Here is a 23,428-nt window from a genome sequence, read left to right as displayed (position 1 = left end):
ATTGCCCCTAGCTTGCTGGTGTATCAAGGTGCAAACCAGGCTTCACAATGCCGGAGAGGGTGCTCAGGGGCAACCTTGTCAAGAACCCGACACGCCTTGTTGTTCCACAGTGTGACATGGGCTTCAACAGGGTCACCTGCTCTATCTACTGGGAACTCCCCCAGGGCATTCAGGAATCTAATGGATTCCATTAGTCTCCGGGGGCAGACCATCTTAATCTGTCCACCATCCTTGCAAGGGAGGATGACAGCCGTAAGTCTAAACTTCACCAGGAAGTGGTCTGACCATGACAACGGGGTGACATCCATCCCCCTGTCTCCAGATCACCCCTCCTTCCATCTGGAGCAAAAAAACAAATTGTGGGTGTGCCCTTTCCTATGCGTCGGGCCGGTGACAACTTGACGCAGCCCGACGGTCGTCATGGAGGCCATGAAGTCCCATGCCGGAACACTAGAGGCAGCCTCAGCATGGACATTGAAATCACCCAGGACTACTGTTCTGGGCTCCTCCAATGCCACAGATGAGACAGCCTCCATCACCTCGGTCAGAGAAGCTGCCGGGCAGCAGGATAGATGATATACCAGCAGCAACCCTAGTTTACTGTCTCCTTGGCCCAACACCAGGTGCAGGCCTCACAGCCAGCTCCAAGACAGAGTGGTTTCCTGGTGACAGAGGTGGAAGTTCTGTAGACCACAGCAACTCCTCCTCCCCATTCCTGCGTGTGCTGATGTTGCACTGAGTATCCAGGTGGGCAAAGCTGGATCAGATCAACTCCTCCCAGCTTACCCACCCAGCTCTCAGTAATGCACACCAAATTGGCACCCTCATCCATGATCAAATCATGGTGTTATTGTGTGCCTAGAAACTAGCCTTCTATGTTTATTTTATTTATTAAATTTACATCCCACACTTTGTCCTAAGATTTATTTGCTCTGCCCACTTTTGCGTCTGCCCCTGCCCAACGCAACCATGTGGCTCCTGAAAGGTTACCCAGAAGGGAATGCAACCGTCTCACTGAAAAAGCTTTCCCATCCCTGTATTAGCGTGACCAAGGCTGTTTCCATTCCGTATCTGTGCCTGAAGCCAGATAGGAAATGGATCCAAATATGTAGGAAATGGATCCAAATGGAGATGTAGGATAGCTTTTTAGTTTATTTTTTTAATACCAAAATTTAAATGAAAACACACAATATACTCAAATCATCATAAGAATTCTTCTGGAACAAGTAATAAAAGCATATTAAAATGATAGATTTTCAGCCAAAACAGACTGTTCTATACTGTGTGCTTAATATTTTTATGGTCAAATTCTAGCTAAATAAATTCAGTATATGTTGTATTTTAATTTAATTATGTACGCCGCCTAGAGTGGCTGTTTATTCGGCCAGATAGGCGGCCTAAAAATAAAATTTTATTATTATTATTTATATACATACAGCATATGCTTAACCACTGAGCTGTAGTCAGTCCAAACAGTGGCCAGCCATACTTTGGATTTGCTTCTCAAAGAGCAATCTCTGATACTCCATCCCATGGCAATCTGTGGTGGAAGCTGCTTTTCAACAGGGGGTGAGGGAAATGGAAAGATGCACTGGATCCGTGCGGCCTTGAAAGTACCAACTCTTGGACTCAAAAGATGAGAGGTAAAGCCACACCAAATCTTAGGAGGGTATGTAGTATAGTACACAGGACAGCAGAACATCATACTTTGGATTTGACTTGTAGCATACTTGCTCCAAAGGTTGGCTACTACAGATTGCTATAAGGGCTAGGAAAACAACAGCACTTATACCTCTGATTTTGGTGTCTGTGTGGTACAAGCTACTGCTGTAGATAGGATCATCCCCTAGTAACCTGACAGCCAATATATCCAAAGGTTAGGTGCCTGCATGACTAGTGAGTGCACAGTGGATCTGGAACAAGGGATGTTGGTTGGTTGAACTAATCTGGATCTAGCTTCTATTGCTAGGAGCTCTCTTGTGTTTCATTGGCTGCTTTGTCCTATGGCTGGCTTTCTTGCCATTTTAAACTTTGGCTTACATTTTTGCCTTTCACTCAAATGGCTGATTATAATGCTTTGCAAATAGCACTGAAGCTAAATTTGTCTTTCCCCACTCATCGGACTCCTAGGATTTCACTGACATCTCTTTATATCAACTGGAGGTGGAGGTGTCCCTTATCAGGCTATGTTTCATGGTTTATTTGCTGCACCTTGGTACCTATAAAAGAAGTTTATTACTTGCTTACCTGCAGAGTGGGGGAAACCCACCACTTTTCTTTCTGGAGTTATCTTATTTATTTTGTCCAAGCTGTCCTTATTTTTCTCTGGAACAGTGTTCTGTTCTGTTCTGGATGGCAACCAATTCGGGGCTGTGGGAAATTTTCCAGGTAGAAGTGAACAGTGAGTCACAGATCTGCATGGGACTGTAAGAGAACAGAAACAACCATTTGAATCTGATGGCTTATAACCTTAACCCTCCTAACCTGATGAAACATCTTGAAGATTAAGGATTCCTGTGGATTCATTTTGCATGTCTACTGAGAACATTAAGGACCTTTCCAACAGGATGACACTAACAGACTTGTGCTTTGGGCAAGAAAAATTCTTACAGGAGGAAGAAAATAAGTTCCCTAGATCCTCTCCCTTGCTTACATTCTTCCAAGAATAAATATATGGTGATATGATTTCAGAGTCAGTTGCTTCTATAGAACAATATAGATTTATTTGGATAATGAAGGGGTTGGCTGACTTCAATCTCATGTGCTTTATTTTGCTACGCAATCAGAATTCACTGATGTTTTAAATTTACAAAGTAAGAGTGCATACTCAGGATATCTTAACAGTTAAGGCATAACTTCTATCATTAAGTGACACTCTTTCTTAAGAACTTTAGCAGTAGTACCTTGATGGATCAGATAAAGGCCCACCTACTCCAGCATTTTTTGCAAAAATTCCAGCAACCAGCTGGCCCCAGGTGAGCTGCCAAAATTGAACAGTGGACCACGATCTATTTCCTAAAACGTAGTCCACCCTTTTTCGAATGAGTTGAGGGCATGGCCACTGGATTGGGCTGATGGGAGTTGTAATTCAAAAAAGTAACTTTTCCAAGCTCTGGGCTTAACAGTTAGTCCCCCTTCTCAGGGCACTCTGAAAATTGTAGCCTTGTGCGGGGATAGAGGCGTCCAACAACTCTCAGCGTCCTTCATGAACTACATTTCCCAAGATTCTTTGGGGGAAGCTAAGACTGTTTAAAGAGGGATAACTGGAATAAATGTATGGCGTGAATGTGACCCTAATGAGCAGTATCTATTGGAGTGTTAACACTATGAGCTTAGGTAATGGCGCTTAGCCTGTAAATAGGTAAAATAAAAAAGTAACAAACAACAAAGTCTTAATTTTCTACGGAAACCAATCGTGGGGTGTGCACTGGCGTCCCTGCAGTCTCTCACCAGTCAGAGACGGGGGTGCATGCAACTGTACGCCACCATGGAAGTCCTGTAATGAAGACCTGTTTATACGTTAACTCCGGATGCGCTTATATGGAAATAAATCTTACTAAACGCAGCAGAGTTTACTTCTTAGACGCGCACGGGATTACACTTCACGAGCCCCTTTTTAACATTTGCTAGTAATCTATTTTACAAGGCTCTTAAGACGACATCGTAATAACGTTCGTCCTTAAAAACAAGTTGCGGGGGCCTGTGTGCTTCTACCATGCCCTGCTCCAGCCAGCAGCATCTTGGAAAGTCCATTCATTACTTTGAGAATTTTAGTCGGTGTAGATAAAGGCATTACGATATTGTTCCTATTTTCCTATCTTGGGGGGAAAGCCTGGATGCAGGGGAAGTTCAAGAATGGGGCTCCACAAAGACACGGCCAGATCCTCTCTTGAGAGCCCTCGGGAGGTGAGCCTGCAACCAGCAACCTCGTCTCTTGATTGACAACTAGCTTGCCTATTGTCATCGCCGGCTCGCGCTCTTCCTCCTCCTTCAGGAGCCCATTAAGAACTCCCCTCTCTGTCTCTTTTGGTTGCTGCCACTGCTGCTTTTTGAGTCACGCTTCCCGGCAGCCGCTCCCGCCTCAACAGAGTACAGACATGGCGGCGCCCAGCTAGGAGCTGGCAGCTTCCGGCCCCCTGCAGACTCCTGGCTGGTCGTGAGGAGAGGGCGACGATTGTGAGGAGTACCCGCGGCTGACGTTGCCGCTAGTGTTATTCTTGAGGGGCCGCGCCCTTTCCTCGCTCTTGCAGATGGTCGCGGTTAGGGGCTGGTCGTTATCGGTGCAAAAAGTTGCCGTTCCGTTAAAGCCGCCCTCTCAGGTAAGCGGGCCAGAGATATGGGGATGGTGGTGGGTTGGGCGTTTCCTTCTCCCATTGCAATCTGTTCCTCTCTCACGCTCCCCCGCTCCCCCCAGTGAGGCAGTAGGCAGGCAGCCAGCTTTAGGATCTGCATGGCTGAATGGAAACAAAAGAGACATCCTATCGTTACCATCTGGGCAAGCAGCATCCGATTCAGAAAGGGCTGGAGAGGTCAGATTCTCTGCTGCCGAGGAGCGCCCTAAAATCTCCGCAAGCCTGGCACTGCAGCAAAACTGGCGGCGGTGCTGATTTCCTTCTACAAGTGCTGCGTCAGGGTCCCAGGCCAAGGATTGCCCGACAGCGCCTAAGAGCCGCGCGAGTACGGCCTTGCCCTCCTGTGGGAATTACTCCAGCGCTGCTACCGTGACTAGGGGATTGGAGAACCTTCGCGTTTCTTCATCATCATGCATAGGGAGAGTGGGGAAATGCCCCCATTTCTATCGTACTGGAAGTACTGGATAGTGAGATTAGAGGGGCAACATCCATCTTCCATGAGCTTACTTTAAAGGATTGCTTGCTACCCTATCAGCAGATTTCCTATGCATACCAGCTCAGAAATAAGCCTCATTAGCTCAATGGGACTTACTCCTAGCTAAGTGTGGATAGCAGTGGTAGGGAACCTCTTTCAGCCCCAGGGCCACATTACCTTCTGGGCAACCTCCCATGCCAGTGGTGAGTGAGCCAGGTCAAAGGCAAACGTGGGCAGAGCAATAGATGTAAATTTTGCTTTTGTAGAGTAGGCTTGTTTCTACACATGCTCACACACCTTTGTCTATCCTCCATCCAGGCACATGAGGTAGTATTGGAGTTCAAGGATACATTCCAGCTGGGCAAGAAGGGTGTGAAACAGGGCCAGTGAGGGGGGCAGCTGGGGTGTGGAGAGAATCTCAAGGGCTAGATAGGCTTGGAAGGCTACATTGGGCCCTGGGTATGAGGGGCCCTTGGTGTATAGCAGGATTGGGAATCTGTGGCCCTCCAGATGTTGCTGAAATACAACTCCCATCATCCCTGGCCATTGGCCGTGCATGCTGGGCTGATGGGAGCTGTAGTTCAACAACATCTGGAGAGCCAGAGGCTCCCCAACCCAGGTGTATAGGATTGCAGCATCTGTCTTTTCACTGCTAGATCGATACTAGAAAACGTATTGTTCTTACCATATTATCTATAGATTTTTCTTGTTTCAGAACATAATGGATATATTTAATTTCATAACTCTGCAGCTCCTCAGAAAGAAATATCCTAGTACTTTTGTAATCCTTAGTTGCAAACCCTGTTCAAACCTCTCTTATATGTGCCTATTTAGAAGTTGTGTCACATTGGGAAAGGTATAGTGTAACTGAAATAACTCCATTTCCCAGTTTAACCTAAATTTTGCATACTTGTTTGAGGAGTCATATTTTAATAGTTTATACAGTATAGACTTTTAGGAAAGTGCATAGTCATGCTGTAGCATAAATAAAAACTAAGAAATGCCTTCCCACCCCCCTTTTTTGGTGGTTTTGGTCAAATCACACTCTGACTCTAGAATAACCTGATTGTAATACATGCTGTATACTGTAAACCCTTTCATAATGGGACTATACAAAAGGTTTTCAAATGTTGCTGCTTTATTTCCAAGCTCTTGTGTACTTTCGCATGGTTGTGTGTGATAGCAGAAAAAGTGAGTGAAAGAATAGTATCAGTTCATCTTTTCATGCTAGTAAAGCTACCTGGTTTGTACGTGGGTGATTCAAACTGGGGGTGGGGAGTGAGTGAAAGCCAGCAGTGTCCTGGGCCATCCCATTCTTTCTCTCCCTCTGTTACACCATGTGAGTTGTTGAAGGAGGGACAAGTTGCTGTTCCCAGAGGTCTGAACTGACTGCTTACAGAGGGCCATATGAAATTAGTTTGAGAATCACATGTGGTCCCAATTTAAACATTTCTATTTAAACTACAGTGCAAAAATGGAGACATGAATGGCAGCATTCTATTTTCATTGGTGTGTACTGGCCTGTTTCTGTCCTCTCCCTCTTCTGCCTGCCTTTCAGGCACTGGTTAATTGGGAGGTGGCGGGGGTCAAACCTAGCACGAAATTATAGTCTCAGACATGTGTGCCCTTCTTTCAATGAATGGCTGGTGGTTGTGAATATCCAGTGATGAGAGAAATGCATTCTGCACATGCCTATAGATGCTGTTACCATTATTGTAAGTGCTACATATTTGTTTTAGTGTGCACATTAGCAGCACTGCCAAAGGTTCTGACATTATGAAGCCCTAACTCAAAAAAAGCCCTGTTACTTCCCGGGAAGGCTATTGAATAAAAAGGAAGAAAACAATGTGTGTTGGGGGGGGGGGATCAAAGCGAAGTTGAAAAGGCTAAAATAGGAAAGAAAATATTGAATGAAAAAGGAATTGGCCTGGGGAGGAGAGAGAGAAGGATTGGGTCTAAGAATGATGAAGAAAGAAAGCACTTTCTTCTAAGGGGAAGAATTATATGGGGAAAGGATACCAGGATTATAAGGAAGGAAATATTGACAACTCCATGGGAAAGAATAATGAGGTAGCAGATTTCACATTTAAAAAACACGTCAGGGATAAGAGTAAGCTAGAACTCAACTCACTTACATCTAGTGCAGGTATCCCCCCCCCCCGCTTTTATTTTTGGCATGGAAGAGCATTCAGTCATATGAACCCCAATTTATAGTCTGAGGTGGTACAACCCAGACATAGTTTTTACCATCTCAGTGAAAAATAGTGAGTGAGCCACACTTGACATAATGGTGTCTGACCAAGTCTGTCACAAAATCCATGTAAAGTGGATGGCAAGATTGAAAGTGGATCATGGGTTGGAAGGATGGGGAACCCAAATCTCTTCATTCTTTTTGTCCAGTAACTGGTGTTACTGTTGTCCCTCCAGTGGGGCTCTGAAAAAAAATAATGCTTGCTGGAGAAAAACAGCTGGGGTGCAGCAATTTCACTCTGGGTAGCAGGAGTGGGGGGAGGTTCATTTTCCCCCACCCACATGTCCGTGCTGCATTTTCAGCTGCCTCTCTACCACTTCATATGGATCTGGCAGGATCCAAGTTGGGCCTGCAAGGTTTGCATCTCGTTTGGTTTTCAGCCTCCGGGAAATTAGCTTCTTGGAAGAGAATGGTGAGACATTGGGTGTTGCCATTTTGGATTCTTTTTCACTTACATGATAGTTATGCCAGGCATGCTTAAAAGAATCCGTGATGTCAGTGGCCATAGAACTGCTGGTCATACAACAAAGTTCAGCTGCTGAATGTGCTCAAAAGAATCCATTGTAACTTTGCTACCTTTTAATTTGGCCAGTTATGGATAGCCCAGTCATTCAGGCACATATGACGTCAGGGAGCTTATTATGAATTGTAAATACCTCTAAGTCATGGGGATAGCTAGGGATGTTCAATTTTAATTATTTATTAGAGTTGTAAAACAGGACACTCGTGTGTACTGGTCATTTTAATTCCTTATTGCCTACACAGTCATTTCTGTTTTCAAAGTGGGGTAACAGAATAGCAGCACTACATGCTATAATCCTACATAATTACTTGTTTTGTTTCATGCGTATTTGGTGAAACTCTTTGCTTAATCCATAAATTCTTTCTCCAACACATGCTACACACATTTATTTTTGAAACTGAAGACAGGCACAATTCTACCTTCACAGATAATATGAATAAACTTAGTCTGCCATTATATTTCTATTTATTTTAGAAGCTTTTGTCTAGCATATGAAACATGAAATATATGAAGAACTGGAAAGCCTAGTGTTAGATCAGCCATGCATACTTTTAGTTTTGGAGATGGCTTGCTGCCTTTGTTAGAATCTGGTTCAGTGTGCTCAGAATTTGGGAAACCTTTGTACAAATGCAAACTCATAAGATTAATCCTGAGACTCAAACTTGTGAAAATTTGAGTTGCCCTTTGCTATGAAGTGTATAAAAACATTGCAATAAGTTTGAACTTGCTGGTAAACTTAGTGCAAAGGATTTCTTGGGGAGAGAAACTTCTGAATATTAACACAGAGTCAGTTATGTTGATGAAAACTTGGCAAAAAGTGCCAAGTGGTTTCCCAACACTTTTCAAATAATGCTAATGAGTTTGTTAGAGGCATTGTGAGTACAGAATAATTAGCATTTGTTCTATACACAGACATATACATTGCAATGAAAATAGCAGAGCACTTCAAATGGAAAACTTAACAGTGTGATCCAGCCATAAGGGAGACAGACACCTTTAAATTCCTATGTATTGTTCAGCCTGCATTCTTAAGCCTATATAATTATAAATGTATTTAAACAAATGGGGCCTCCTTCCAAATAAGAGATTGATGACAGGACTTGGGGGCCAAATTTCTATGCATCTATCCTTAGTCAATGATGTTCTGTATTTGCTACTGTAGAACCTAACTCTGTTGTGGCTTCCTTTCAGACCTCTGGCTGTTTGGCTTTGCTGGTATTGAAACTGTAGTCCCACCGCACGGTTTGCTGGCTTTCTGACTTATCCCCATATTTTGAAGGCTTGGTCTAACGACATTAAGTGAGAAGTAAGTGTGTGACAGTTCATTTATATGGCAAAGTGGAGAGCCCAAAGGGTACTGGGCAGCTGTGGGTAGCATGGTAGGGTGGCTTTCCTGACAGCTGGGTCACTGCTACTTACTGGGAGTACGAGGGTGAGGCAGCAGAGAGGTCAGTGCTGTGCAAATGCACTGGCAGAGCTAATCTGAAACTTCCTCCAGTGCATTTGCATCATGCCAACCCCTTCCCCTGCCACCTCACTTCTCTCCCTCCCAGTAAGCAGCAACTCAACTGTTGGGAGTTTAGGTATATGAAGCCCACATGGTTTTTATGGTGGGTGGGGAGAAGACTAAGCACCCTTCTCTACTCACAGCATTGAAATACAGTAGCCTGCCAAAGAAGGGGCAGTTCCCTCCACATCTCTTCTGGCAGACTGCTCACTCAGCCAGATGGAATTTCTGGTTGTTTAAGGTGGCCAGGCAATTGTGTGTAAGAGCAATAGTGGAACAGTAGAGGCAAGGCAAGCACCCCTGTAACAGGCATGCGAGGAGTTGCTCCAGTTTAACTGAGAGCAGTTTTCTCAGTAGCCAGTAACATTCTGTCATTCAGCTCATGCCCTCTTTCATGATCATGTGACTATGATTATGTAAGACTGGAAAGCAGGGCTGTGCTCACTCAGCTTGCCCCCATTGTTGTGCAGGGTGCAACCAGCCCCTCCTCAATGTTATCCGTGCATTGGGGAATGTCTAGTGGGGTACCCTGCTGAATATGTGTAGGCTGTCCCTGTGAACTGGAAGCCTTAGTACTTGGAGTTCTAATTCACTGGGCAGCCTACATACATTTGAAAGGCTGCCCTGCTTCAGGTGTGACATCACTGCATGGATGGCATTGTGGAGAAGCCAGTGCAGGGGCACGTATGGGGCAAGCATGTGCTGTCCAGCATCACACAATTATAGTGTTCCTGAATGCCAACATAGAATTACAGTGTTAAAAGATCAGAAAAACATTTTCAGACTGTTGAATTCTCACTTGGTACATCTGAGTAATTCTTCTTCTTGAAAGGTTTTATAGCAAGAGTTGTGTGAGGCATTTCTTCTCCATCCTGCAGCCATTTTTCTGGCTTAGAGCGTCTCTTCTAGGCTAGCTAACCAAGCAGTTGGCCTGCTTTGTATATCCAAGATAGTCTCTACTATGTTGGATTTCATTTTCTGGTCTAAGTGATGAGAGGCAACATCCCATGCCTGTTCCTGGGAAGACAAAAGATAAATCTCATTGACATCACTTGTTGTCTCATTTGCTCAGTGACTTGTAGCCAAATGTGTGAGTTGGTTTAATTTCTTCCATTCTTCTTAATCCAAAAAGCTGAGAATGTCCCAGGACCCAGACAGGCCAGGTACAAGTGAAGGAAAATCAGGTGAATCAAAAGATAATCAACAGGATAACTTGGATAACTCAGAACAGTCTGTCAGAAAGAAAATTCGACAGAATACACCAAGTCCCAGCAGAGACAATACACCTCAGGGTAAGCAAAAGTGTTTCTTCAAACAACTTGTTTTCCTCATCAAAAGCAAAATATCCTCCAGTAGCTCTCTACACCTAGGTAGCTTTCTACCATAAAAGGAACATTTTTCTGAACAAAATAGTATGCCCATTTTGTCTTCAATAAATTGTATTTCTTAAATAAGTAATAGTACAGGACCAGGACCAGAGTCTTATCTCCCTTTGTGATATTGCACCACATATTCCAATGCACATTGAGGGAATGAGCCATCAGATTGACACCTAATGTTAAAATTATGCCTGTTTGCCTTGTTTATCTAAAGTAGTCCAATCTTAAAATTGTGATTTTCTGAAGCTGGACTTGAGTTCATATTCTTCCTGGTTTGCCCTTCAATCTCTTCCTGAAATGACTGGCCTGTATCATGAGAAGATGATGGTGATGATTAAATACATTTGTCAGTTGCTTTATACAAAAGACAAAGCGACGTATCAAGATGAAGTCTAACAATTAAAAGCAACTTAAAACCAGAAAAAAATCAAAACAATCAACAATACAAAATACATAACATGCTCATCCAACAATGTATTAATAAAGACTAAGTCCTACCCACCCCACTAAAAGATGAGCACCACCATAGGAGGTAACTTAATTACCAATGGCCTGAGTGAACAAAAAGTTTCAGCTTGGTGCCTAATGACTTCCGGTGACGGTAACCTGGGTTTTTGGCTGTTTCCAAGGTTGTAGTGGATTCAACGGCAAAGTCTCACGTACAGATGAAGGGGGGTTCTTTCAGTTCCTTTTATCAGCTCTCCTTTGCAATTTCCTTATTTGATGTTATTGCAGCACACATTCTCTCCTTCTGGCAGCCTTCACTTTGTCCTTTTTGTGACCAAATCTACTTTTTTCTGTCAGCTGAATGAGGAGAAACAATCTCCTCTTAACAGCCCACTTTCTTATGTCGCTTCTAACATGATGATAGCATGCAAACCACACCAGAAGGTTACATGACTGAATGTGGCAATTTCTGATTGGATCTTGCTTAATCTTTATTAATATATAGATCCTTCCTCAGCCTGGTTCCCTCCAGAGTTCTTGTTGGACTACAACTCCCCTCAGTCCCAGTCAGCATGGCTAGTTGTCAGGGATGATGGGAGTCATAGTCCAACAACATCTGGAGGGCACCAAGTTGGGAAAGGATGATGAGCTTTTTTTTAGGACTTTCCTGAAACTCAGTGAATGTTTCTCTCTACTGTCTGCAGTTGTATTTTTGATTGTACGTTATTATCAATTCTTAGGAATAGTGAATTTAAAGAACAGTTCAGGCCATACTGAATGTGATGGGATCAGTCATCTTTGTTAATTGAAGCATCTGGATGTATAAAATGGGATATGGATTTTTCTGACTTTTAAATGAAACAGGGATGTAAGTGAAGGGAATGAAGCTCCCCTTCCCTCCCCATACAGCTTCACCCCCCAGCATGTTTATCTCTACCCAGTTCCAAAACTGGAAGTGATTGTGCTAGGAGAGAAGTGTATAAAGAGAGCAAGACAAAGGACAGGGTTCATTTTCCCCTTACCTTTGCACCAATTTGGCTGCATCTATTCCTGCTTTGTATGTGAATGGAGCAGACAAATGAACAGCTGCAGCTCTTGTATCTAGTTTGGGCCCCAGACAAGATTGCACTTGTCTGCATGGCAGCATGGGGCAATTTAAAGACCTCTACAACATAATAATTTTAGGTAATCTTTGAAATATTCTGCTAAAGTCCAACATGGAGATTGTCTGGGGCTTACAATATATTGGTAATTAGGGGAGCTGAGCCCCCGTTCTTGCTTCACTCTCCACCCATCCCCACCAAGAGGGATTCCCAAACACACATGCATGGACTCCCAACCCCACCCCTCAGGAACACACATACACACATGGACTCCCAACCCGCACCCAGACTCCCCCCCCCCCCGGGACTCCCAAACAAGTCACCCTCCCCACCAAATGGGTTGCTCAGTTTCCTTTTCTCTCCCTCACCCGAAACAGGTCAACCCTCTTCTCCTCCCCTTTAGACCTTCTCCTGAGAGGAGAAGGGAGGTGGCCAGCTGAGGTGAGCGACACATAAACAGTGGGGAGTGGCGAGGGTACCACTTGAGCAACCTTCCTGCTGTTCTTTTGCTTCCCTTATCCTTGCCTTCCGCTGCTGAGGCTGTCAGTGAGGTTGGGGGTTGGGCAACAACAGCAGAGCAGAATGGTTGGTGAGGAGCTACCCCAGGCTGTCCTGACTGTTCTTCTGTGGCTGACTTGGTCCTCCTCGTTCTCCCACCTTGCATGCATGTGTGCCTGCCTACTGTCCTTGGTTGTCTGCCGGCCGTCCTCGCTTGTCCTCCTGCTCCCCCCATTGAATGCTGCCATCACGCATGGCGGCATGACAGCTTACAAAAATATATGTAGATAGATAGATATAGACAAGAATGAATAGAAATCTCTGTACATAAAAAAGGGGTTTGTCAGTATTTCTTAACACAATGTCACAGCCTGTGCCTTGGCAACTGGCCTCTTGATTGTGCCTTAACTTGACCATTTATAAACTAATAGGATATTTTGCTGAAGTGTATTTCATTACCTTACAGCTAGCCCTCCTCAGTTTGTGTCAGTGGAGGAGTTGATGGAAACAGCAAAGGGTGTTACTAACATGGTGTTAGCCCATGAGATTGTTGTCAATGGAGACTTCCAAATTAAGCCAGCTGAATTGCCAGAAAACAGGTAAGAAGCTTATTGTTAAAGGCAGAAAAAGGTGAAAGCACTAGTATTGTTGTGTATGAGCACCAGTTTGTATATAAAAAAGCAGACACAACTAGTGGCTCCAGTAGTGGGAAAAACAGAGCAATTAAAGCATCTCCCTATTTCTTTACATGGGAATGAGAAACATGGAACACCTTGTGTCTGATGATACATTTATTGGGAGAACATAAGCATGTAAACCATTTTCTGTTTACCATGCACAGAAGGCATGGGATCAGGAATCTCCTCAGGGGGCTCTCAGGGATAGGCTCATAGAGCCATGAAGATTAATTCTGTACATCCAGCTCAAGTGTTATATTCTATGTGTAGTAAGGGAACATTATGTTCACATTTGGACATAAAGTTTCTTTAACAGCATTCCTCCATACATTATACAGCCATAAGAATGGCTGTATACTATAGCCAGCATGGATTTTTCGCATTCTGCAATGTTAAATTGAAAATACCCCCATGCCATTCTGCTACTTCCCATAAGCTCATTTCAAAACAAAACCTTACAAAACTTACAGTCCTGAACTCAGAAATGCTTGCTTAACAGCTCTCTTAAGTTTTCGTGGTCATACACAAAACGCTCAGAGAGAATCAAGAGTTCAAAGTGTAAAACAAGAGGGGGAAAATCCAGACCACTGTGGGACTTTTTGTGTCAGTGGTCTCATAATTTGTTGAAATTAATTAAAAATCAGTCATGTTGACAGAGTACCTGTAATCCTATTATTGACCTTGCCCCACACTCTGACCTTTATCTTCTGCAATTTAAAAGTAAAAAAAAATACCTGGTTGATTTTTAATTAATTTAAGAAACTTAACATTGGAGTCAATGATGAGCATGGGCATGCTCAGTAAGAACCAACTGTCAGTGTTCTAAAAGCCAGACTCACAGCTGTTTATTTTGGATAACCAGGTGGCCATACCCATGCCAGACCTTTATTTCACTTTAGACAGTAATGGTTTCTCCCAAAGAATCCCGGGAAGTATAGTTTGTGAAGAGTGGTGAGAGTTGTTAGCAGACTCCTTGTCCTCTGCCAGAGCTCCAGTGGCCACAGTGGTTTAACAGTCAGCCCCTCTTCTGGGGATTGTAACTGTGTGAGGGGAATAGAATCATAGAGTTTGAAGGGGCCTACAAGGTCATCGTGTCCAACCCCCTGCTCAACGCAGGAATCCAAATTAAAGCATACCCAACAGGTGGCTGTCCAGCTGCTTCTTAAATGCCTCCAGCATCGGAGAGCCCTCCACCTCCCTAGGTAGTTGGTTCCATTGTTGTTCCACTCTAACAATCAGGAAGTTCTTCCTGATATTCAGCTGAAATCTGGCTTCCTGTAACTTGAGCCCATTATTCCATATCCTGCACTCTGGGACAATTGAGAAGAGATCCTAGCCCTCCTCTGTGTGGCAACCTTTCAAGTACTTGGACAGTGCTATCATATTTCCCCTCAGCCATCTCTTCTCAAGGCTAAACATACCCAGTTCTTTCAGTCTCTCCCCATAGGGCTTTGTTTCCAGTCCCCTGATCGTCCTTGTTGCCCTCCTCTGAACCCGTTCCAGTTTGTCTGCATCCTTCTTAAAGTGCCGTATCCAGAACAGGATGCAGTACTCAACATGAGGCCTAACCAGTGCCAAACAGAGGGGAACCAATACTTCATGCGATTTGGAAACTATACTTCTGTTAATGGAGCCTCAAATAGCATTTTGCCATTTTTGCAGCCACATCACATTGTTGGCTCATTTTCAGCTTGTGATCAACGACAATCCCAAGATCCTTCTCACACGTCGTATTGTTGAACCATGCATCCCCCATCTTATAACTGCATTTGGTTTCTTTTTCCTAGATGTAGAACTTTGCACTTATCCCTGTTAAATTTCTTTCTGTGGTCTTCAGCCCAATACTCCTGCCTATCAAGGTCCCTTTGAATTTTGTTTCTGTCTTCCAAGATGTTATCTACGCCTTCCAATTTTGTATCATCTGCATATTTGATAAGCATTCCCTGCACCTCCTCATCCAAGTCATTAATAAAAATGTTGAAGAGCACTGGAGCCAGGACCAAGCCCTGTGGTATCCCACTCATTGCCTCCTCCCCGATTGAGAAGGAGCCATTGATAAGCTCTCTGAGTATGATTCTGTAGCCAACTGTGGATCCACTTGATAGTTGTTTTATCCAGCCCACATTCAGCTAGCCTGCTAATCAGAATATCATGGGGCACTTTGTCAGAAGCTTAGCTGAAGTGGAGATATATTATGTCTACAGCATTCCCACAGTCTACCAGGGAAGTTACCAGATCAAAAAATGAGAAAAGATTAGTTTGGCAGGATTTGTTCTTGATAAATCCATGTTGGCTTCTAGTAATCGCTGCATTGTTTTCAAGGTGCTTACAGATTGACCGCTTTATAATCTGCTCCATTATTTCCCCAGGGATCAATGTCAGGCTGACTGGTATGTAGTTCACAGGTTCTTCCTTTTTGCCCTTTTTAAAGATAGGGACAACATTAACCCTCCTCCAGTCATCTGGCACTTCACCCATCCTCCACAATTTTGCAAATAGACAGCGGTTCAGAGAGTTCTTCAGCTAGTCCTTCAATACTCGAGGATGCAGTTCATTGTGTCCTGGAGATTTGAACTCATTCAAAATGATTAGGCATTCTTTGACCATTTGTCTGTCAAACTCAAGCTGCAATCCTGCCCCTTCAGTTTCACATTTCCGCGGAGGGTCATAAACCCTCTTTTGGGAGACGACTGAGCCAAAGTAGGAATTAAGCACTTGGGCCTTTTCTTTGTCATCTGTTATCATTTTGTCATCCTCATTGAGTAGCTCTTCCACCATTTCTCAGTCTTTTACTATGGATGTACCTGAAAAAGGCTTTTTTGTTGCTTTTGACATCTCTCGCTAACCTCAGCTCATTCTCAGCTTTAGCCTTCATGACACCATCCCTGCAATTCCATGCTACCTGTCTGTACTCTTCCTTTGTGGCCTGTCCTTCCTTCCTTCCACTTCCTGCATGTGTCTTTTTTTGTTTTCAGATAATCTCTAACCTTTCTGTGAAACCATTGGCTTCATCTGCTGGTTCCCCCCTTTTTTCTTTGATGGAATTGTTTGTCATAGTGCCTTTAGAATTTCCTCTTTTAGAAACTCCCATTTTGGACCCATTTTCTCATTAGGGTTGCTTGCCATGGAACCTTCCTTACCATTCTTCTGAGTTTAATAAAATCAGCTTTCCTGAAGTCCAGGGTATGCATATGGCTACTCTCAGCTTTTGCTTCCTTTAAAATCAAGAACTCAAGTATAACATGCCATTTACCCCCTGAGTTCCCATAACTGCCACTTCTTCCATCAAGTCACCTCTGTTGGTTAGACTCAAGTCAAGGATAGCTGATCCTCTAGGTCCTTCCTTCACTTTTTGTAGGAGAAAGTTGTCTCCAACATGTCAGGAATTTCTTGGTGGGAGCCATGTTTGGCAGAATTTGTCTCCCAACAGATATTGGGGTAATTGAAGTCCTGCATTACTATTATGTTATGCCTCCTCAAAACATTGGCAATTTGCAGTGCAAAAGTTCCATCCTTGATTGGGTGTTTGGTAGTAGACTCCAACCACCATGTTACTTGTTTGCCCCATTTATTTTAATCCAGATACTCTCGGTGGAGCTACCAAGTTCATCCTCCTATATTTCTGTGCAGGAATATATATTTTTAACATATAGTCCAACTCCACCTCACTTTCTATTCCTTCTGTTCTTTTTGAACAAATTATAGCCTTCAATTGCTGTATTTCAATCATGGGAGTCATCCCACCAAGTTTCAGTTTTGCCTACCAAGTTGTATTTACTCTCCTGTATTAAGAGTTCAAATTCATCCTGTTTGTTTCCCATACTCAGGGCATTAGTATAGAGACATCGAAGACCATATGATTTATGGCCTGGCTTCCTTCCTACATTAAAAAGACTATTACTGGGCCCCATTAGAGCCATTCCCTCAGTTCCTCTGTGCACAAGCCTTTGGTAGTCGTTACCACCAAGTTTCTGTCTCCCTCCCCCTTAGGATTCAGTTTAAAGTTCTCCTGATGAATTTCTCCATGTTGTGGCAAAACACATTCTTCCCAGTCTTTGTGAAGTGCAACCCATCACTTGCCAGCAGTCCGTGTTCCAAGAAGTGTAGCCTGTGTGTTAGCAAGACTCCTCTGTACACATGTTTCACATTCACACATTCTACAAGTTGTGAATTAGGATCTTTAGACATTGGTGCACTTTGACAGATTTACCGAGTAACTTGCACTCACACAGATCTTAAGCATGGGGATATTTATTGAGCACACACAGAATCAAAATATATACATTTAACACTTCAGTGGGGAATAGCTCAGTACCATTACATATCTATTGACATCAGTGGAGATAGCTCAGTAACAATATGTGTGAGGGAATTAGTTACATAAACCTAATCATAACTAAACTCGCATACACTCTCAGCATGCAAACACAAAGGAGCAGGCACACAAGGCGTAAGAGGAGATGGGGCGGGGAGTTGAGTTCAGCACAACTGAGCAAGGTACACTAGCCTACCCTCTCTCTTACTCTGGGCTCACTTTGCAGACTAGGCCTTAGTCATGCGCAGCTGGTCAGAGAGGACCAGAGCATGGCTTCTGAAACACAGTAACACATACACACAGTCAAAGATAGGCAGAGGGAGCAGATGTGGTGGTTACAATTTGTAGGGAAAGGACCTCCAGAAGACAGGCTAGAGAACAAAATATACCTTTCCAAGCCCTGATGGGCGATCTGGAAGTAGAACTGAAGCATGTTCAAACTCCTGGACCGGCCAGGGAAGCAACAAAGACAGCAGGCAAAATGGCTTCTTGGATCTCTGCTTTGCAAAGGTCCAGAGCAAAGCAGGAAAAGTGATGGAGCCCTGAAAAGAGCTTCTGAAGCAGCTTCAGCAAGCAGGGACCTCTGTTTCAGCAGCGAAGGCAGAGCAGGGGGAGTCAGATCTCTGGGTTCTAGCTGGCTAAGTGATTCAGCAGGTGATTTCAGGTAGAGTGATATTTAGCAGAATGGGTGTCCAAGACCCATAGTCCAGAACAGTGCTTCAGCAGATGATTTCATAGTGGAACTGGACAACAGAACCCAGAACAGAAAATGGTTCTAGGATTCCAGTTTTTATACCTTTCTGAACAAAAGCCTCAATGGAGAGTACAGAATTGATTGGATCAGGCAGGTATCCTTTAATTTTCATACCTATTATGAGCCGTATGGCCAGGGTGATGGGCTTTTCTTTTGTGAAGACAGGTGGTGGCATTCACCTTTTAGCTGGATTGATAAGATTTGAACAATGGGCTCTTCTCTGGAGGGCCATACTTTTACAGTTACTTTTGGGATTGCATTGATTGGATTGCCGAAGGGTCATGTCCTGTGCATGTGACTGGCAACATCCTCTCGGTTGAAATGACAAGCTTACCTCTTTCAGCTGCTTTTTCCATCAGGTCTCAAGCAGCATCTTTTTGCAAAATGAACCAAACTGAAGCCATTTTAAATATCATATAGTCCATGTTGGGGTGGAGTGTCTCTCAGGTTTATAGGCTCATAGCCAGCCTGCCAACTACTCCCCCCGTTGGTGGATGCTGTCTCTTCAGTTGTCCACCACATCAATAATGGCTTCTTAGACCAAACATACCAATTTGGTCTTCTAGTTTTGCCAGTCTGCCTAATAGTCGTTGAATCCAGCATACAGTACCAATCAATACCATCACTACTCCAATTTGGAAAATCAGGATGGTCACAACGGGATCATCATAACTTGGAATACACTGTTTGCTTGACTAGCCTTGTCAAACAGTGACTTTCACTAACTGTGTTCTTTTTCAGAGGCAAATTAAAAGGAGATTGTGGATGACAGAAATACTAAAATTGACAGATGGAAGAGACGGGTCATATACTTAAAATAGACTCTACAGTAACTAACATTGCAAAGAGTATATCTATTAAGAAAAGAGATAACGGGATGTAAGATGATACCATTCACATCCACATTCTCTCTCACATACATCCTCTATCTCAAGCAAGATTAACAATTACCAAAAATGAAAAATAGTAAAGGCGGAATGATTAAGTCATTACAAATTATAAAAAGCACAATGCACGCATCAGCAAATACAGTCGCTTCCAATGTTTAAAGTAGTAGTACTGTCTTCTTAGATCAAACTAAAGTAACAGTGTGGATCAACCACCAAATGTGGAGAACACTCACTTCAAAATGTCAAATGCAGGTGTGGTCCTTCCCAAAAATATCAAAGATAAGTTTAGCTCAGATGGTGCCCTGGGAGTTCATACTACAGCAAAAAGTAATACAGTCTTTAACACTGTTGGAATTAGGTCTTGGTTCCTTGGTACAGGTAAACATTGGCATATAATATATTGGAGGCTGGTAGTTTGTAACCAAAGCTGTCCAAATATCTTGAGGAGATGAGCATTAATTGCTAGGTAGGATGCTGAAAGCCAGGACCTCCAAGGTGGCTTTCTCTGAAATGCTACCGGTTCCATGCGTAGGACCAGCCAGACAGGCACAGTTTTGTAGTCTCAATGCGTGGATGAGACGATGGTGTCGGATGAAAGGGTTTGGATTTGTTAGGCACTGGGGAACATTTGGGGACAAGCCGGGCCTGTACAAAAGGGACGGGCTCCACTTGAACCAAAATGGAACCAGACTGCTGGCACTTAAAATTAAAAAGGTGGCAGAGCAGCTTTTAAACTGACTGAGGGGGGAAACCCGACAGGAGCTGAGGAAGGTCCGGTTCAGAATAAACCTCCCCCCTGGGATAAAGACCAAAGAAATGATTAAATTTTAAAAGGGGTAGGCCTAGAAGTAGCATTGTGAGAGCAGGGGCACAGGATATAAATTCAGAAGGGCAAAATTACCACAGGCCAAACCACAAGTGCCAAAGACACTTGAAGAGAGACACTGCTTACAAGTGCCTGTACACTAATGCTAGGAGCCTCCGAACCAAGATGGGAGAACTGGAGTGCTTGGTCTTAGAGGAGAGCATTGATATAGTGAGCATAACAGAGACCTGGTGGAATGGAGAAAACCAGTGGGATACAGTTATCCCTGGTTATAAACTATATCGGAAGGATGGTGGCGCAGTCGCTCTATACGTGAAAGAAGGCATTGAATCCAGCAAGCTCGAAACCCCCAAAGAGGCGGATTCCTCCACAGAATCATTGTGGGTGGTGATACCATGCCCCAGGAGGGATTTAATACTGGGAACGATCTATTGTCCCCCTGATCAGAATGCTCAGGGAGACCTTGAGATGAGATATGAAATTGAGGAAACATCCAAACTAGGAAATGTGGTAGTAATGGGTGACTTCAACTACCCAGACATAGACTGGCCGCATATGTGCTCCAGTCATGACAAAGAAGCAAAATTTCTAGATATTCTAAATGACTATTCCCTAGACCAGTTGGTCATGGAACCGACCAGAGGGACAGCAACCCTGGACTTAATCCTCAGTGGGGACCGGGACCTGGTGCGAGATGTAAGTGTTGTCGAACCGATTGGGAGCAGTGACCATAGTGCTATTAAATTAAACATACATGTAAATGGCCAATTGGCTAGAAAATCCAACACGGTCACATTTGACTTCAAAAGAGGAAACTTCACAAAAATGAGGGGATTGGTAAAAAGAAAGCTGAAAAACAAAGTCCAGAGGGTCACATCACTCAAAAATGCTTGGAAGTTGTTTAAAAACACTATATTAGAAGCTCAACTGGAGTGCATACCGCAGATCAGAAAAGGTACCGCCAGGGCCAAGAAGATGCCAGCATGGTTAACGAGCAAAGTCAAGGAAGCTCTTAGAGGCAAAAAGTCTTCCTTCAGAAAATGGAAGTTTGTCCGAATGAAGAAAATAAAAAGGAGTACAAACTCTGGCAAATTAAATGCAAGAAGACAATAAGGGATGCTAAAAAAGAATTTGAGGAGCACATTTCTAAGAACATAAAAACCAACAACAAAAAATTCTATAAATACATTCAAAGCAGGAGACCATCTAGGGAGGCGATTGGACCCTTGGATGATAAGGGAGTCAAAGGTGTACTAAAGAACGATAAGGAGATTGCAGAGAAGCTAAATGAATTCTTTGCATCTGTCTTCACAGTGGAAGATATAGGGCAGATCCCTGAACCTGAACTAACATTTGCAGGAAGGGATTCTGAGGAACTGAGACAAATAGTGGTAATGAGAGAGGAAGTTCTAGGCTTAATGGACAATATAAAAACTGAGAAATCACCAGGCTCTGATGGCATCCACCCGAGAGTTCTCAAAGAACTCAAATGTGAAATTGCTGATCTGCTAACTAAAATATGTAACTTGTCCCTCGGGTCTTCCTCCGTGCCTGAGGACTGGAAAGTGGCAAATGTAACGCCAATCTTCAAAAAGGGATCCAGAGGGGATCCCGGAAATTACAGGCCAGTTAGCTTAACTTCTGTCCCTGGAAAACTGGTAGAAAGTATGATTAAAGCTAGATTAACTAAGCACATAGAAGAACAAGCCTTGCTGAAGCAGAGCCAGCATGGCTTCGGCAAGGGAAAGTCCTGTCTCAGTAACCTATTAGAATTCTTTGAGAGTGTCAACAAGCATATAGATAGAGGTGATCCAGTGGACATAGTGTACTTAGACTTTTAAAAAGCTTTTGACAAGGTACCTCACCAAAGGCTTCTGAGGAAGCTTAGCAGTCATGGAATAAGAGGAGAGGTCCTCTTGTGGATAAGGAATTGGTTAAGAAGCAGAAAGCAGAGAGTAGGAATAAACGGACAGTTCTCCCAATGGAGGGCTGTAGAAAGTGGAGTCCCTCAAGGATCGGTATTGGGACCTGTACTTTTCAACTTGTTCATTAATGACCTAGAATTAGGAGTGAGCAGTGAAGTGGCCAAGTTTGCTGACGATACTAAATTGTTCAGGGTTGTAAAAACAAAAAGGGATTGCGAAGAGCTCCAAAAAGACCTCTCCAAACTGAGTGAATGGGCGGGAAAATGGCAAATGCAATTCAATATAAACAAGTGTAAAATTATGCATATTGGAGCAAAAAATCTTAATTTCACATATACGCTCATGGAGTCTGAACTGGCGGTGACCGACCAGGATAGAGACCTCGGGGTTGTAGTGGACAGCACGATGAAAATGTCGACCCAGTGTGCGGCAGCTGTGAAAAAGGCAAATTCCATGCTAGCGATAATTAGGAAAGGTATTGAAAATAAAACAGCCGATATCATAATGCTGTTGTATAAATCTATGGTGCGGCCGCATTTGGAATACTGTGTACAGTTCTGGTCGCCTCATCTCAAAAAGGATATTACAGAGTTGGAAAAGGTTCAGAAGAGGGCAACCAGAATGATCAAGGGGATGGAGCGACTCCCTTACGAGGAAAGGTTGCAGCATTTGGGGCTTTTTAGTTTAGAGAAAAGGCAGGTCAGAGGAGACATGATAGAAGTGTATAAAATTATGCATGGCATTGAGAAAGTGGATAGAGAAAAGTTCTTCTCCCTCTCTCATAATACTAGAACTCGTGGACATTCAAAGACGCTGAATGTTGGAAGATTCAGGACAGACAAAAGGAAGTACTTCTTTACTCAGCGCATAGTTAAACTATGGAATTAGCTCCCACAAGATGCAGTAATGGCCACCAGCTTGGATGGCTTTAAAAGATTAGACAAATTCATGGAGGACAGGGCTATCAATGGCTACTAGCTGTGATGGCTGTGCTCTGCCACCCTAGTCAGAGGCAGCATGCTTCTGAAAACCAGTTGCTGGAAGCCTCAGGAGGGGATAGTGTTCTTGCACTCGGGTCCTGCTTGTGGGCTTCCCCCAGGCACCTGGTTGGCCACTGTGAGAACAGGATGCTGGACTAGATGGGCCACTGGCCTGATCCAGCAGGCTCTTCTTATGTTCTTATGTTCAAAAGAGGAAGACAGAATACTGTTCTTTGCATAAAGCTGACAAAGTGTTGAGTTAGTTGCAAACATCAGGTCATGTCTTCATGTAGGCCAATCCTATGGGATCTTACTTTCAAATGGGCCATGACTGGCATCTGGATCACTGACCTAGATCCATTCCTCATATCTTCTTACATAACAACAGAATTGACTTCACTGTCTCTTGAAAGGAGAGGGTATCTGTGGAACAAGTAGAGGTTGTCCTATCCTACCCTCCCCCCATAGTAAGCATTTTTTATCTAGAACATCCCTTAATACAAAAAAGGTAACTGGCTATCCTTCA

At 43.6% G+C, this 23,428-nt stretch overlaps 1 protein-coding gene across 1 annotated transcript in view; it reads left to right on the top strand.

Moving 5' to 3' along the window:
- The first annotated feature begins 3,901 nt into the window (after nt 1-3,901).
- The window catches only part of TCP11L1 (t-complex 11 like 1), a 38,499-nt gene continuing 18,972 nt past the window's right edge, over nt 3,902-23,428 (top strand). The window contains exons 1-4 of the mRNA XM_061610539.1: nt 3,902-4,319; nt 8,793-8,907; nt 10,241-10,400; nt 13,002-13,134. Of these exons, the coding sequence (XP_061466523.1) occupies nt 10,247-10,400; nt 13,002-13,134 (287 nt within the window). The 5' untranslated portion in view covers nt 3,902-4,319; nt 8,793-8,907; nt 10,241-10,246. The remainder of the gene's footprint in view (nt 4,320-8,792; nt 8,908-10,240; nt 10,401-13,001; nt 13,135-23,428) is intronic.

This window comes from Rhineura floridana, chromosome 2, assembly GCF_030035675.1.
Source record: "Rhineura floridana isolate rRhiFlo1 chromosome 2, rRhiFlo1.hap2, whole genome shotgun sequence".
NCBI lineage: Eukaryota > Metazoa > Chordata > Lepidosauria > Squamata > Rhineuridae > Rhineura > Rhineura floridana.
The sequence above is the reverse complement of the archived record's forward strand: the minus strand, read 5'-3'. Positions and strand labels throughout refer to the sequence as shown.